Source organism: Aulonocara sp. 'chitande type north' Nkhata Bay, linkage group LG19 (assembly GCF_057382095.1).
Source record: "Aulonocara sp. 'chitande type north' Nkhata Bay isolate Kocher_YH1m ecotype deep benthic linkage group LG19, A_spYH_male_GT1.1, whole genome shotgun sequence".
Classification (NCBI taxonomy): Eukaryota; Metazoa; Chordata; class Actinopteri; order Cichliformes; family Cichlidae; genus Aulonocara; species Aulonocara sp. 'chitande type north' Nkhata Bay.
In genome coordinates, this window is record NC_141362.1 from 16,506,696 (window position 1) to 16,523,721 (window position 17,026).

At 41.6% G+C, this 17,026-nt stretch overlaps 1 protein-coding gene across 2 annotated transcripts in view; it reads right to left on the minus strand.

Annotated features, from left to right (window-relative positions):
• Positions 1–17,026, minus strand: part of alk (ALK receptor tyrosine kinase) — a 426,012-nt gene that overhangs the window by 25,078 nt on the left and 383,908 nt on the right. For both annotated transcript variants that reach the window (XM_086273707.1, XM_086273706.1), the window contains exons 12-17: positions 13,233–13,398; positions 11,692–11,839; positions 8,133–8,243; positions 6,775–6,916; positions 4,332–4,499; positions 3,810–3,902 (exon numbers count right to left, since the gene is read on the minus strand). In XM_086273707.1, the coding sequence (XP_086129833.1) occupies positions 3,810–3,902; positions 4,332–4,499; positions 6,775–6,916; positions 8,133–8,243; positions 11,692–11,839; positions 13,233–13,398 (828 nt within the window). The remainder of the gene's footprint in view (positions 1–3,809; positions 3,903–4,331; positions 4,500–6,774; positions 6,917–8,132; positions 8,244–11,691; positions 11,840–13,232; positions 13,399–17,026) is intronic.

Below are 17,026 nucleotides of genomic sequence, written 5' to 3' on the forward strand. Positions count from 1 at the left end.
TGTCAATATTACCAAAATCATTTTTGATCCTTTTTAGGCCTGTCAGTGCACACAGCAGGGCGATCCTGCATTACCCACTGTTTTTGTTTGAGCTCAAGAATCTCCCAGTGCAGCTCAAAGGAAATTGATGCCGTAGAGATTTGTGATTACGACTTACAGCAATGCCCTTAAACCTGACCTTTACTTGGATGATATTCTTTTTAGTTATCACATTACAGATATTACAATAAGCCATTTGTGTATTTTGATAACAATTCATGCCTTTTGGGGGATTACCCAGCTGCAATTGTTGGAAAGCATTTAAGTAACAAAGTGTTGCAGGTTACCTTTGTGGTGGCCATCTTGTTTTCCCAGTAAAGAGGAAGCCTGCCTCAATTGCAGCTCTTTTATAGGCCAGTGTGTATTAAGAAGGTGTGTCTTTAGAGTATTTAAAGGGAGCAGGAAATGGATTGGGAGCCATTTTGAGAAGTTGCTGTCTGCATGTGCATGATGTTGGCAAGAGATAATAAAACAATTACTTTAATTAAGATAGAGTGAAGTCTGATGTTTCCCTCACCGCCCCTCACTGTGTAACAGCAATTTACATCACTTTCTCTCTGTGAATCCATACAACACTTCTGCTGCAGTGGTTTCAGGAAGTGAACAGTTTAAAACTCATATGGATGGCTATAAATGCCTGTTTAAATGCATTACCTGTCACATAGGGTAACATCTCATTTGTTATAATACTGCCAAAGTGCAGCTATAGCTATCTGGTACATCCTGAAAAATGTGGCAAGTAGACACTGAAGGACAAAATATGAAACAAAATGTGAAGATGCAGACAAAATGATGAGGATTAGAGGATTCTTCCAGCAACCTTTCTTGGACACTCAGTTGTAGCTTAGGTGTGTGTATATATATATATATATATATATATAAGGCTATAAAGTGTCAGAACACTTTAGCTAAACTTAAAGAAATCCAAAGTAGCATTTTGATATTTGACTTTTAGAGCCACAATGTTTGCTGTACAAACATGAAAGAAGTATAAATGTGTAGAGGTGAACTGCATAATAGTCTAGTGCAGCTGTCCCCAACCCCCGGGCCAAGGAGCGGTACAGGGCCACAAGTCGTTTGGTACCGGGACGCGAGAGTTGAAGCTCGGGTGTGAAATTTATGGTTTTCAGGGTTTTTATCGTTAACTCGGTTTCCCTGGGTCTTTTCCCATGTTGTAGTTGTGTGTCTTATTTTGAAAGAAATATTTATGCGTTACCATAGCGACCAGAGAGTATTAAGGAGCAGAGAGGAGGATGTTACTCTCAACGTTGTAGGCGCATTTCAGGGGGACGCTGCTAATAAAGTTACACAGTTACACAGTGAATTTGTGTTTATTATTATATTTACAAAATACCACAGTTTTTGTCGTGGTCGTATCATTTTGTTTTGTTGTATTTATCCTCCACATTTTAAAGGCCGGTCTGTGAAAATATTGTCTGCCATTAAACCGGTCCGTGGAGCAAAAAAGGCTGGGGACCGCTGGTCTAGTGCAAACTGGATATATAAAAGCCTATCAGCTGAGCCATAAGGGTTGATTCTGAGAGCAGCTGATGTGCGCTGGATTACGTCTCTAATGGTGCATTACAATTTGGAATTTTGCTGAAATTTCCTTCTGTACTTACAAAGCCAGAGTTAGAAATACAGAAGACTGAAAATGACAGATTTTTGGTTTTAAAACTGATGTTTTCTGTGCAGTTTAATGAAACAAAATTTAGCTTTTTTATTAAGGAAATTAATTTCCTTGAAAGGTTTTGACAAATTGAGACGCACCATTGTCACAAGTGACATTTCTGCAAAAGAAATAGATGAATCTGAGTCAAAACCTTTTTTTTTTTTTTCTAAATGGGAAACGCACCCTTGTTAACACTTGGTTTTAAAATGTGCCAGAATCTTGAATCTCCATTGAGACACAAAGTGATGCTGTCACTCAGACTTCACACTAAGGTGGTTTCCGGCACTTTGGACTGCATATCTTTTGTGGTGCAAAAGCAATCATGTATTGTTCCTCTTCAGGAAAACATGTCATTAATGCAGTACACGGTGTTTCTATTTACCTTTTTCCCCCCTTTTAGCAAAGACTTTTCCGCAGATGCCTCAGCTGCCCAACAAACACATAAATGGCGTATATCTCTATAAAACTGAGCAAAGATAAAGTCTTGGGTGATGTATACACATGTATAGATGTTTATTAGGGGTGCCACGATACACAAAATTCACGGTTCGGTTTGATACTTTGGTGTCATATTTTTTCATACATTTCATTCATATTTTTTCGATACAAAAAAAATGTTCATGCCTTTTTAATTTGTCATTTATTAAAATTATAAATATATATATTTTAACTCAAAAGTACAGTTTTTAAATTTAATGTTGCTGAAACAACAAAGTAATAATAAAAAAAAAAAATCTATCTGATCCAGAAATCACTCATGTTTGGAAAAGAGAGTTTATTACAGAGAAATGGCTCTTTCCAAAATAAAAGCTATACTATACGCTTCTTCTGGGCTATATTCTCAGCAGCATATTAAACATATCAGGTCCCCATGAGGAGAATCATGTGCTAACGGCTGGCTAAATAACTCTGGTACAGTTTGTAGCATCCGTGCTTGTTGTTTTTGTCTGCTTACACTTGTCTTTGCACTAGAATGATATCGGAGTAAATGTGCAGTCATATTCGTTGTGTTCCCACTATTGCTGTCAGCGTTAATCTCCTTGAAATGACGTTAACGCCACAACACGGCAAATCTCCGTTAACGAGCTACCACAGATCGCCCCATGCGTGTTAACGAGCTAACTGCGTTAACGAGCTAACTGCGCTAACGCACTAGTTCCCACCAATGTAATTGAGCATTGCATGGCACATCCGACATACTGTTTTACTTTTGTCCATGACGCGCTTACCTTCAGGGTCATACTCACATGAAAACCAAAATAGTTCCAAACGCCACATCTGAATTAGGGTGGGGGAGGTTCAATTTGCCATGTTGCAAGAAGAGCTTAACTTCTGTCTAGCTAGCTTGCCCTGGCTCAGTGAATCTGCGTTCGACTACTCCGCCTAGGCTGCACTGTCGAGCCTAGGCGGAGTAGTCGAACGCAGATCCACTGAGCGCTCAACACAGACAGCATCGTCAGAAGGAAAGTTGATAAAATAAATTAAAAATTTTGTATTGTTCATACATATGTGTACCGAACCGAAAGCACTGTATCGAACGGTTCAATATCGATACTAGTATTGTTGCACCCCTAATGTTTATACAGTCAGGCTGTACTTCACTTCATACCAGGTTCAAAAAAACAAGAAAAATCTAGCAGTGATGGATCAACAGGTTTCAACCAGATTAATTTACAGATCGGTTTATTGTCTCCATCTGGAGGCACGTTAATCAATAAAACAATATGTTTTGTTTAAAGTGAATGCTCCAGAGTGTCCCTTTATGGAACAGCTGTCCACATCTGCAGTGTTATTTTTTAGAGGCACCTTTTTTTTTTTTTTAAATTTCGCTGAGTGAAGCATCCCGATCTCCTCTTGCTCTACACACCTCTACAAGATTCTTCTGCTTATTCTGCTGAAAGCAATCTCAATGTACCATGAAAAAAAACTAATTTAAAATGTCAATTGCAAAAACAGTTTTCTCATCGTTCTGTGAAGTACAAACACATTAACTCTCACCTACAGACACTACAAAGGCATCAAATGCTGCATGCTAATATGCTGATGATAGGTGCTGACTACTGACTAGCCTGGCTGTATGTGAATCACCTGGCATTACCTTTAAGGGGGTGGATGAAGGGTTCTCCCTTGAAGAAGGACGAGCCATCCTCACCATCATGTTTAGGGTTGTTATCTGCGGAGGTGTTACCACCTGGAAAACACAGGAGGCAAAGAAATCATTGCAATCAACACATTTTGAATATCATCCATATAAAAACTAAAGGATGGGACAAAAACAAAGGTTTTCTGTTAGTCAGACTTCCTCTGAATTTTTAAATATCAGCTTAAAGTGCTTTAAAAACTATACTTAATACAAGACGATACATATGCTACATATATATTATATATGAGGAAACTCTGATCCAGATCAATTTGCAGTCGATTGAGCAGTAAGAGGAAGAGGACATGCAGCTGTCTCTGGGATTGGGTCTGATCCCTGATCTGTATGAACTCTGCCATCCTGTCACAGTCACTATAAAAACACAGATGGCCCTACAAGATTCACATTTGGCTCATACCTGACAGCTCAAGGCAATTTATTTATTAAAACTTTTTTTCTGTGAAATCTTCTCAAACTGACCTCTGTAGCCTCCGCCACCGCCGCCGGACATACAGCCACCTCCGCCACCTCCAAAGCCGCCACGGGTCTGCCAGAACTTTTGACAGGCTTGCCCTCCCTGTCCCCCGAGCACCAGTGGTTTGCCGCCCTGGCTGACAGGAGCGCTGTCATTCCAACCTCCTCCTCCACCTGTCGCCAAACATAACACACATTTGATAATGACAGGGAGAAAGTGCAGCGCGTGTAGAAGTGACATGTAGTGAATAAGACTGAGTTTGTGAAAGAGACAAATGATATTAAAGTACTTTTGCATGTCTACAGGCAAAGAAGACAAGATGCATACCAAGTAGAGACGGATACATTGATCAGCCACAAAACTAAAACCACTGACAAGTGAAGCGAGTAGCATTGATCATCTCGTTACAGTGCAGCGTTCTGCTAGGACACCTTGAGTCATGGATGTTAGTTTGACACGTGCAACCCAAATCTTGCATTGGCAGCTAACGAGATCAGCTGCTTTTGCCAGCAGGATATTGCATCACAAAAACTGCCCAAGGCGTTGACCCTGACTCCAACTTCAGCAGATCCCAAAATTCTCCAAGATTCAGTTGTAACACGACAGATCTACCAGGGTCCCACAAACAAGAGAAACCACTGTGAAGTAACTCTAGTTAACATGAGCATTTTGACACATTATTTAACAGGTAGATTTGACTGCAAAACCACGGACACAGCAAGATCATACTTAACTAGCCATGCCCCAAAGCAGTGGTGTCAAACTCAGTTTTGCTAAGGGTGATACTGGGAAGTTGCGATCATATTAAGTAAATGCAAAACCCTCCAAAATATCACAGATTATAATATTATTCTGTGTATTACACACGCGTATAGACTTTAGTAACTCAGCAGAAATGCACAAGGTTGTCTAGCCATCATATAGTTTATTCAAGCACTACTATTATTATTTCAGGTATTTCTTAAAGGTGATGACAATTCAATGGGCGTCTTTAAAATATAAAAGTTAAGAGCTTTGATCGTGTATGTCTGTGAAGGTTCTCAGTCATCCAGGTCATCGTAGTCAAAGGAGCTTGCAAAGAAAAGCGTCTGGACTTCTTTAAGTTGCTTGAAGACGTTTCACCTCTCATCCGAGAAGACCTTAGAACTGAAGAAGCTTCTCGGATGAGAGGTGAAACGTCTTCAAGCAACTTAAAGAAGTCCAGACGCTTTTCTTTGCAAGCTCCTTTGACTTTGATCGTGTAGTTTATATGTACAATAAAGCGTTTTCTTTGCGGTGTAGCAAATTAAACACCTTTTATTTGGGAAGCAAAGGTTGCTGGTTCAATTCTGGGCCGCATCAGGAATCAAATGTTCTGTAGGAATCATTTGTGACAAGGAAGCAGATAAAAGTTGCAATTTGCAACCAAAGGAGACACCCCCTGCTGGCCATTAGAAAAAGTGCCGGTTTATGGCAGTTCTGCATTGGTTTCATATACTGGATTCCAGTTTATGGCCCTAGCCTGCAATCCAAAGGACTCGAAAGACAGTCTGGACTTTATGAGTCAGGATACCCGCAGAGGTCGCATGTCTATATGCCAAAGAATCAGAGCTAATGCGAGCACTAGAGGGAGGATATAATTATGCAGGTGGCTTAAATGTTGGCCAATCGGCATACAGTATGTACATACACAGCAATCACTAACCCATTAGTTATAACAGCTGACAACAGACAATTTTATTTTTAATTTTTCCCCCAAAACCTGAGGTACAAAAAACCAACCCCAAAATCCCAGCGTCCCAGCAGCCTCCACACACAGCTAACATTTCATTTTTTTTATTCACAGAGTTTCCTCCAACTGAAACCTTGGGCTTTGAGTATTTGTAAAAATCAATACCTTATATGCTTTTCGGCTTCTCCTTGAAGCACATGATTAATGAAACCTGCAGCGAGTGTGGATGTGACGTTACACCAGCAGAGCGGAGCGTGCGGTTCTGCCCAGCAAACTCGGAGGCGAGTCGTGAGGAGGGCCGCGCCGGTTTGTTTTTGTTATAACACAGATGCTGGCACACAGAGGTGGGAAGTAAACACCTTCAGGATAAACTGGTGTGTTTCCGAGGACGGGCAGACATGCAAATAAACACTTCCACTGTCGAAGCCCAATTGTAAACTTTATTATTTTGCATGCACGCAGAAGAAAACAGAACAGACACAGCCTGGCTCATCCTAGAGCGAGGAAAGATAAGCCATACACACTGCATTACTCATCTACTCTCATTATTTCAACCATTTTTATCTTGTTCTCTATAACTCAAACTCACACAGTAGATTGTCTCTCCCTGTACCCAGCTCTGTAACTCACACACACACATAACTGCAGTCACAAAGAGTGCACTTTCCCACAGGGGAACAAAGCTGTGATACATACAAATACAACCAACACTTACATCAAAGCTGTGTGTAGCATACCTGCAGCGTGTGACTTCCCATTGCGTCCAGGTTGGCTAGGGTCATAGTCCATTTGCTCCTGCTGGGTCTCTGATTGGCTGCTGTATCCCCGGCCACCTCCCCCAGCAGCGATGATGAGAGGGATGTACACTTCTCTGTCCACCTGGGTCAGTATTGATAACAGTTACTTTATGTAGTGGCACAGGATTTGCTCTTCAAAGGTGTGGTTATGTTTTTTGGGAAATTCGCCTCATTCTAGTGTGTGTATGGTCCACAAACACGAGAATCGCAGCTGGTTGACCTGGGAAATCCACCGCAGTTTACGCTCACTGGACAAGGTACCTCTCATTTGTTTAATCTGTACAAACTGATGAGCCTCAAAGTGAGACTCAAGGAACCAGCAGCAAACCAAAAGAGTGTTTTTGTACAGAGTAAACTAATTAGAGTTCATTTAGTGAGCTTTAGCAGTGGAGGTTTTTGTTACCTCCTCTGTTCCCTCTGGTTCCAAGCTGTCGTTCACAAGAGCAAAGTCCATCATTATCATTATACAGCAACTGAAATATCTCCCCAAGCTGAATGCTAGACTTCCTTTCTCTTGTTTGCTTATTTATTTATTTTTATTGTCTGAAAGCGTTCTGATGTACCATTCAAAAACAAGGCTTCCGGTGCAATCATAATCCTTTCAGCAGCTTTGAGAGGTTTTTCTTCCTGACACTTTGTACAATAAATACACAATTCTAAATCCAACCTGAAGGTCTTTTGTGATTATATATCAATTTTTTTTCCTGAGTTGAAAACAGGCCTTCTCTTTGAGCTTAGACTACACACACATTTTTTGTCCACAAGACGCTTCGCTTTTGACTCTTGGCAAGAAAGCAAATAAGCGTATTTTGCCTGCTTGGTTTTAAGGAGACTGGCCTACTGGTCAAATCATCTGTTCAGTGATGAGAGTAAACACATGGATATGAAGACCTGTGTCCTAGATTGGGGTGCTGGCTCTTTAAAATTATAATCTTTCATATACTGAGCAGCAGGCCAATAAAAATACCTCAATGCCAGGAATCAGATGAATGCTGCAGTGCCCTGAATGTACTATTAAAATGATATTTATTGATTTTACTGGCCGATCAATTTTGCTGGCTAAATGTAAAAAAGACAGAATAACGTGAAGCTCAAGGACTTTAAAGTACACATTTCAACAAAAGCATGATAAACAAAGAGATAAACATCTATAATGGCTCAAAATGGTACAATCAGTAAATCCCTTTATTGCACATAGTTTTTACTGGACTATCAATGGAATCAACGTCCGTATAAATGAGCAGTTGCTAAAAATAAAATCTCTGAGCACATCATCATCCCCTTCAGCTCCTTCTTACTTTGAATACATACGTAGCCCCTCCACCGCCTCCTCCCCCTCCTTTCACTTGTGTTTTGTTCACCATTGGGCCGCTCTGTTCCAGACATATCTTATTCAGCATGCCGTTAGACTGCGGGGAGAGACGCAGAGAGAGAAACATGTCAGTTTGCCACAGAATTGCCTTCGTGGATGTCGGCCGCGTATGAAAAAGCCGAGCGGTTGCCAGACCGCAGCTGTTGTGAGTCTGAGGATTATAATGGTGTGCAAATACCAAGCAGAAATATTCATATGCACACAGGAACTGAAAAGCACCAATGCTCCCCTCGCAAGACTATCTGAAAGTGACTCACATGTTTACTTATCCCATGCTGACTGTATAAAAATAATCTTGTGACTCAGTTGATAATGGTGCCGGCTCTAGGGTTGTTATTAAAAAAATAATCACACAATACCAGTGTATTTATCATAATATTTTTTAATATTTTTGCTTGTGGTTTGTCATATTTGCTTTTAAGTATGATTTGGTCTTCTTCTTTCAACTGCTCCCTCTGGGGCTCGCCACAGCGGATCTCATCCTATCCTCAGCATCCTCCTCTGTCACACCAACCCTTTGCATGTCCTCCTTCACTACATCCACAGGTCTCCCTCTCTTCCTCCTACCTGGCAGCTCCATCTTTAACAGTCTTTGTCCGGTTTATCACATGTCCAAACCAGCCTTGCCTCTCTAACTTTGTCTCCAAACTGCTCACCCTGAGCTCTCCATTTCATTTATAATCCTTAATTTTCAATTCTGGTCACTTCCAGTTAAAATCTTGGCATCTTCCACTCAGCTCCAAGTGAGCTTAGTGCCAAGATCTCCAGACCATACATCATAGCAGGCCTCACTGTCATTTTGCAAGCCTTTCCCTTCACTCTTGCTCTGATTCTCCTGCAATTTTATTCACGTTTACTGCAGGCTGAGTAAGTTTGAATAATTAGACATTTCCTTTTAAAGGCGTGTGAAAAACTTTTAAAGAACAGCCCATTAATTATTTGGTTTACAGCCGATTTATCACGTTACCCATTAAAGACAGCCTCTCAGTCAGCATGGTGTTGTTTCACTCTTTCTCAGCTCCCTTGAAAAAAATGAACCTGGATGTTTTGTTGGCAAATAATGTCAGAGGCAGGGACTTTGCCCCGACCGAGACCCTGTGAATTGATGTGTCTGCATGGTGTGCGCTATGATGCTGAACTGCCTGGAGCGAGTCCCACTTTAAGAGTGAGAGGGCATAGGTTTACCTCAGTCGCTCTGTCTCATACAAACTCTCACAGTCGCTCATCGCTCTCTCTCAGCTCCCTCCATCTGTCTCAGGCAACACTCTTGAAAGCTGTCTGAAACGGAGGAAGGGGCGGGACTTTTGTGACTGTGACTGACAAGTAGACGGGGTCGAAAGGAGTGCATTCAAATGTTCTTGGGAAAGTCTTCCTCACTATTCCTTCCCTCTCAGCCATTTCTGCCTGTGCAGCTTCTCAATTTAAGTTAACTTTGTGTTTTAGAGAGAATGAGAACAGAAGGGTGTGTGTGTGTGTGTGTGTGTGTGTGTGTGTGTGTGTGTGTGTGTGTGTGGCGCAGCAAGAAAAAGACATAGTGAATAATTCTAAAGACGAGGGACATATCATCATTTCCGTCACATAAGGGAAAGCCAGGTGTGAGAAAACACTGTTCTGCAGCACAAATCACTTTCTGCACGACCCTTTGGAGAGAGCTGCTGCCTCTCGCTGTCAGAACTGGGGGAAAATAAGAGAAACCTTAAATGACTTCAGTTTCACTTTGGAACAGCCAAGTCTCTCTCAGTGCTGTCTGTACAGAGCACTTCAGAAAGCACTGTGTTAAAAACTAATAACTGGATGACAGTGGTGAGGACCTGCGGTTGAAAGGCTAGACAGGCTGCCTCGAGAGAGCAAAGCCACAAAACTCAAACAGGCACTTGGGCAGCCTCATGTCCAGCTAGTGTAAACTATCTGAGATACACGAGGTTCTCTTGCAACCCTGTTTCCAAGTTGCTTAATGCTTAAAAAAAAAAAGAAGAAAAAAAAAAAAAAGACTTGGTGGAAAATCTCACATTTAAAAAGATTATTAAGTAACATTATTGGGTAAAGCCTGTGGGGGAAAATACTAACAGTAAAAATAATGAAGAATATTGTTTAGTGACTTCTTCATTTATGGTGAAATTTGGAAAAAGCTCTGCAGGCAAAGATGAAACCCAGTACAGTCAAAATCAGTCTGTAGGGAATCATCAATGCTGCGTTCTGCAGGGCCCATCCACCTTGTTGTTTGCTCATAGTTCAAAAGCACCAACCCTTGGTCATATCAGACAGGGTGGCAAATTTATGCACGCTGCATGGGATAACTTAAACATCTTTGAAAGCCTCATTAATTAATGCTGAACAAAATATGACAGTTTTGGAGCAACGTATGCTGTAATGCTTTTAAGGGAAGGCCTGGTTTAATTCAACAACTACCAGAAAAAAACGACACATGTGCACTATTTTAGGTTTTATGGATTTGTGCAGGAGTCGTTTGTCTCTTAACTGTTTAAATCTTGTATTAAACAGCTGAATTTCTCAGTTAATGTCGGAAAATACTTTTGATCATCTCCCGGTCAAAGGGAGACAGATAGGATGCTGATGTGTTGTATTATGTAAACATTTTGAATGTAGTGTATCATCAATCATTAGAAAGTCATTTATTTTAGGGGTTTTTGTGACACGCTGGTTTTAAATGTGCTCTATAAATAAAGATTTGGGATCCTGACCTGCTGAATGGCTAAAATCCCATATCAATTAAGAATAGGAAGAAAAGCTACAAGACATTGTTACATGAAAAATAATGCAACACAGTAGCAAACCTTACCCTTTCCAAACTTTTAGAAGGCATGTTGCTTCCAATTAATCCAAAATGAGGGCATATTGAAAAAGAAAAACTCCGTAACATCACATTATTTCCTCCACTACTTTGGAAATGTGTATGCATGTCAAACACACCAGATTATGCAATGTTTTTAAACATTACTGGGTAGATGGGTGCATCTGAGTCTGGCTAAAGTGAGCCTGAGAGACACGGCGGGGCCATCACTGCAAGCTTGGAGCAGAAAGTTGAACAGTTTTTGGAGGCCATGAATTGTCTGGGTTTCCAAAGTCAGACCTCAGCGTACTTGAGGAAGGCTGCAGGGAGTTAATGATCTTGTTTTTTGGATAATGTGTAATGTGAGAATATGTTAGTCTCTCTACGGAGTGGACAGCAATATCATTCGAGCAAATTTAGAATCAACTTCAATCTTCTTACACTGACACAGTTTGGGCAATATTGGGGATTGTAGAAGGCTGCTGTATGTATTTGTGTGTCCATAAAAAAGAAATGTTGGGACTCCTCATTCATAAAGCTGATTCATTGCAGCATTTACAGCTATTTTACTCTCATTTTTTAAGTTTATCTTGCTTTTATGACACGCTGTAGACTACAGATGCAACAGTATTCCTATTTACTGCGCGATAGCTGACTTACGAAACTGCCGTGAATTATTGTAAAGACGACTCACATTGGGGCAGGCATCCTCTCCTCGTTGTCCTACAAGGATGTAAAGCAGTTCTCCTTTGTTCAGCAGGAGGTCTCCCGTCATGTAGGCACCGTGTGACCTGCTTGTTGTCAAGACACTTCTCCCGCCAGCGGCGCCATAGACGGTGACCCTGGAGTTTAATGAACATAAATGAATAACACAAAAAGTCATTAACAGGAAAATGACTCTAACGAGACAAGAAAGTGTTTTTTTTTTTTTTATTTCTATTTGTGTGAAACAAGCGGCATAAAAAATATTGTGAGGCCGAGTCCTCGTGCATTCCTCCTGCGAGTTGGTGAGTGCACAACAAGTAACAGCCAAAATTCATTTGGATACACTAAAACACACTCACTCTGGGTGTTTTTAATATAAACCATTTGACCTACTGTGGCACATTACACTGAGGGGAAAAACCATACAGAACCCAGAGTGCACGGGACACACAAGCACACATGCAAACACACACCTATGTATCGGAGAACACTCATTTCAAATGCTCCAGTTTTCTTGCCAGACAAATAAAAAACAACTTGATTGGTTTTTGGGAGCACTGCGATATTTTTCTTCCCTGGTGGTCGAGCTTGATCGGGAGACAGAACATTGCCCAGTGCTCAGTAGCAGCTACCTCAGCTGTTTGCCTAATGACTTGTGGGAGATGCAGAGCGCATATTCATCTCTGTGGCCGTCTGTCAACTTCATTTAAGCGCTTTGGCAGCTGGGCCAGGCCGCATCAAGAACAATTGTACAGTTTTGAGGAGACAGAAGGTGCTTTCTGAAACTCTGGACATGTGTTCAGGCCGTCCGGTCTGTGCTGTTAGTCAGGTATTTTAAGACATGGAGGTTTTGGCTGAGCTTAGCGGTGTGTGTGCGTTTGCTTTTGTGCTGATGTGGGAGGCTTGCAGCTTTCAGAGAAATTTTTGTTCCAAGTCAAATCTAAGTTAAACGGCTCATGTTGTCATGAATGCCCACCGGAGGGATATTGATCCCTGGAAAAAAAACAAAAAAAACAAACAGGCTTTGGATATTGCAGCATTAATCTTGGAGCAGTGTGCGGCAAGGGGTCAAGGTGCTAAAGCTGATTGCTGAGCTATTTTGAAGGCTTAAAGGCTACCAACGAAGAAGCGGAGGTGGGTATTTTTGGATTTTAGAGTCAGGTGTAAAGTGAATCACGCCATTTAGCTGCCATTACTCCAGCCTCTGCTCCTTCCTGCAAGAATCTGATAGCAATATTTCACTGCTTGCTCTGCTGCACTGAGGAGCAGAGGTGGGCGTGAGGAAGAGCCGGCATTGGAAAAATGTGAATTGCATAGAGTGCTGATGTCTAAGAAAGATAGGTTAAGTGTGTACTGTATACAGAATGTGTTGAGCTCTCAGAAGCACACATACCTAATGACTTCACAGTGAGACCCTTCAGAAAAAGATACAATTATTCCAGAGTGGGTGTTGAGTGGAAATTCAGTGTTCAAATGGCTAGCTCTGATGTTTGTGTGCTCTGAGGCTTTATAGGCTGGCAACTGTCCTACCTGTAGGAGCCGGTTTCTGGGACCCGCCACATTTGAATGCCTTTGAATGGCCCCCGGGTTCCAACTGTCACGTTGACATTGCTGTTCCTATAGGAGTTTAGGCACTGAGTGGGAGTTGGACCTTCAGGGCCCACAGCCCCACAGGTATGAAAAATCCATTTTTTGGCTGCACATGAAGAAAAGGGAATTAAAGGAAAACATTTAGTACTTTGCAGAGCTTAGCAGTAGAGGCACATACTGTGTTCAGTCAGGCATGCAGCTAAGCAAAGTTAAAGATGATGAAGAGGCTGAAATTACAGTTCTATTTGTCTAACATTCATTCCACTTCAACATTCCTCACTGCTCCACTTTCACTTCAGTAAATCCAAATATAAAGATATGTAAATTATTGGAGCTTCTCATATGAGATGCTACTATCGTCACATTCGCAACAGCAGCAGGGGACTTGGTTGACGGGATCACAGGTGACAAACATTTCTCCTCATTTTCCATGTAATCCCATGTGTCTGTGCTAATTGGAGATCTTCTCACTGTAATTAGCATGAGATTAGTCTTGTCAGATGGACAGAGAAGGACTTAACGCTGCAGGACTAAATCCTTACTTAAGGCTTGTGAACACAGAGCGGTGAGGTAGACACCAGGGAACCTTTCTCTCTCTCTCCCTGAGACTACTTCTAATTCATTTCACAGCAGGGTTGATTATTGAAAATGTGACACTGGCTAAAGTGGAAGTCATTTCTAAGGAAGGATGAGTTGCATGTTGGCTTTCATAACCTCAAAATGGATGCTCAGTGTGAATGTAATTAGGCTTGGGGGATATTACGTATACAGAAAGAGCGCTTTGAAGTCATTTATTATCTTGTGCTGGACACAAAGGCCACCAGAGGGCAGTCTCTACAGGCAGAAGATTAAATTGAGCTCAGTGAGCTGTGAAACAAACCAAATGCAAAGTTTTTTCCCCTTAATAGAGCTGTGTGGAATATTTGGCTCTCGCCATTTGAAACTCTTTGTATTGGATATCCACAGTTTTTCCAGTGTCTGCTGAAGGAACCATGAGGAACCACTTGTACACTCACCAGCCACTTTATTAGGTACACCTCTTCAACTATTTGTTAATACAATTATTTAAAATCAGCAAATCACATGGAAGCAGTTCCTTTTTTTTGCATGCAGACATGGTCAAGATGACACGCTGAAGTTCAAATCAGGCGTCAGGATGAGGAAAAAAGGTGATTTAAGTGACTTTGCTGAGGATTTTGAAAACAGCCGATCCAATGGGATGCTCATGAAACCATCTCTGGAGTTTATAGAGAATGGTCTGAAAAAGAGGAGCAGATGTCTGGGCGCAAATGCCTTGCAGATGTCAGGGGTAAGAAGAGAACGGCCAAACTGTTTTAAACTAGGAAGGCAACAGTAACTCAAATGACCACTAGTTAATAACAAAGCATGAGGAAGAGCATTCTGGTGTGAAGCAAATGGGCTATAGCAGCAAAAGACCACTTCTGTAAGCCAAGAATCTGAAACTAAGACTACAATTTGCACCTAAGCTTTGACAAGCTTGAATATCAAAATTTAAAAAGACGGTGAATGGTAAATGGCCTGCATTTGTATAGCGCTTTTCTAGTCCCAAAGGACCCCAAAGCGCTTCACACTACATTCAGTCATCCACCCATTCACACACACATTCACACACTGGTGATGGCAAGCTACATTGTAGCCACAGCTGCCCTGGGGCGCCCTGCCCTGCCGGACGGACACTGGCGCCACCGGGCCCTCTGGCCACCACCAGTAGGTGAAGTCAAAAACATTCACCTTTCAAATCCAGAGGGCCATGGTGGAGGGCTATATCCATTTTTAATAAATAGTCTATAGTTGGACATTAATACATTTACAATACATAAAACAAACTACTAACTCTGATGCCAGATAGTGACAGTAATGGTTAAGTCATTTAATCTCTCACAGCAGCAGATAATAACTTCTACTGCCACAAGGTCAGCTCTTTAAATAAAACTAAAACACAGATAGTGTCATATACCAAAAACCTAGAAGGAAGGAAGGTATGAAAACATGAATACCACCCAAGCCTAACTGGAATGCTGCTTATACTTGTCTATGAACGGTGTAAAATCAGATAACAGTAGCAAATTTATTAAATATCAAGAGGATAAACAGGAAAGAGAAGACAAGACAAGTTTCAGAAGTGTGACTTAAAGCCACGATACTCTCACTGTAACACCTTCTGCTGTTCAAGTTCCCTGCTGTGTACTACCTATTGCAGATGAAGCCCTAGAATTGACATTCCAATATTTACCAGCATCTCTCTCTAAACTCCAGTCTCTCTGACTGAGCAGAAACTGCAGGAAGCTGTTGTTATGAGCGACTGTGTACCTGTTTGTCTGTGAACAAGCAATGTGTGAGTACACACCGATTTCTGATCAGTTATTATAAAGTGTTACAGTAAGAAACAGAGTTCTTCCAGACATGATAATTTGACTTCGTCTTTAAAACATTAATCCAGATGACCTCTTTTTGCCCCTGCCACTTCAAACGGTGGCTATTTTTACTAATGAAACCTTGCCTAGACTGCATGGTGAGCATCACATTAGTCAGCCTGGTTCTCATGAGTGGTTCGGTCCAAGGCCAACGTCCAAGCTCTGCTCTGTCTCACCACAAACATCTCTTTCGAGTTTAGCAAAGTGTTGCCAGCAGAGACTATTTCAAGGAGGCCAACGCTTTCAAAAACACTTTAAAACATCACTTTGGTAAGAGAGCGATTTGGAGTTTAGCCCAGTCTTAGCAAATGCACTCCTACTGTAAAAAACACTTGCAGTGTGACTGCAGGTTTGTCTGACTCCAGTACGAAGTAAATTGACCCATCAGGCCAGTATTTTCAACACTGTTGGAAAATAGTTAAGACTACTGGGAATAAATCCATCACTGGAGCAGAACAGCCCCAAACCCTATCTTTAGATGTAAATCTTAATATACTTAACAGGTCACTTTGAGATGTTTTGGAAGGACATGCTCAAAGAAAAAAAAAAGGGTGAAAGTTAGATGGGCTGATTTGTTATTTTTTTCTCATTTGGAGAAATAAGCTGTTGGCTCATTGCCCACTTACAGTCAAATTTCCAAAGCCTCATTTGAAGAACACTAACTCAACCAAGGCTTTTGATGCAGAATTGGTTTATGCGCTGCACTGGCGGTTAACTGACGAGAGACGCTGGAATGTGCGCTGGAGTGATCCTCTTGTTAACAGCCATGTCTCTCCCTTCACATCCCCTTGTTGTGGGAAGTCTGTGACATGAGTGTGTGAGAGGCACGTCCCAGTTCATGCAGCATGTCCCAGTTCATGCTGTGTTACAGCGGTCGAAGGTTACCAGCTAATGAGCCAGGCGAGGGAAGAGACACGGCAAATTTAAAGGGAGTCAAATTCCAACTCTGTGAGCACGAACCAGCAGCAAACGCGGGCAAACTTCTTGAAAAGCTGCATAGAGACGAGAGAGATCAGTGAAAGGAATGCTGGGAATTTCACTTTATGTATTCCTTTGTTTATGTTCATGCATTTACATTTTGGTTCAGTTGCTGATTTGGGGGAAGCCCTTCAGATTTAAGATCCTTGTTATAGAAAACGAGCTTTTCACATGAGCACTGCTGGTACTGAACGCAGATTCCTCTCTTGTTTGTATTCTCTCTCCTGTCTCCCTTGGGTGCAGCTGGTTTCACACTTCAACCCAACTGATTGATCTTGTTGGTCCATCAACATGAATTCAGACGACCACATGTGCACATGG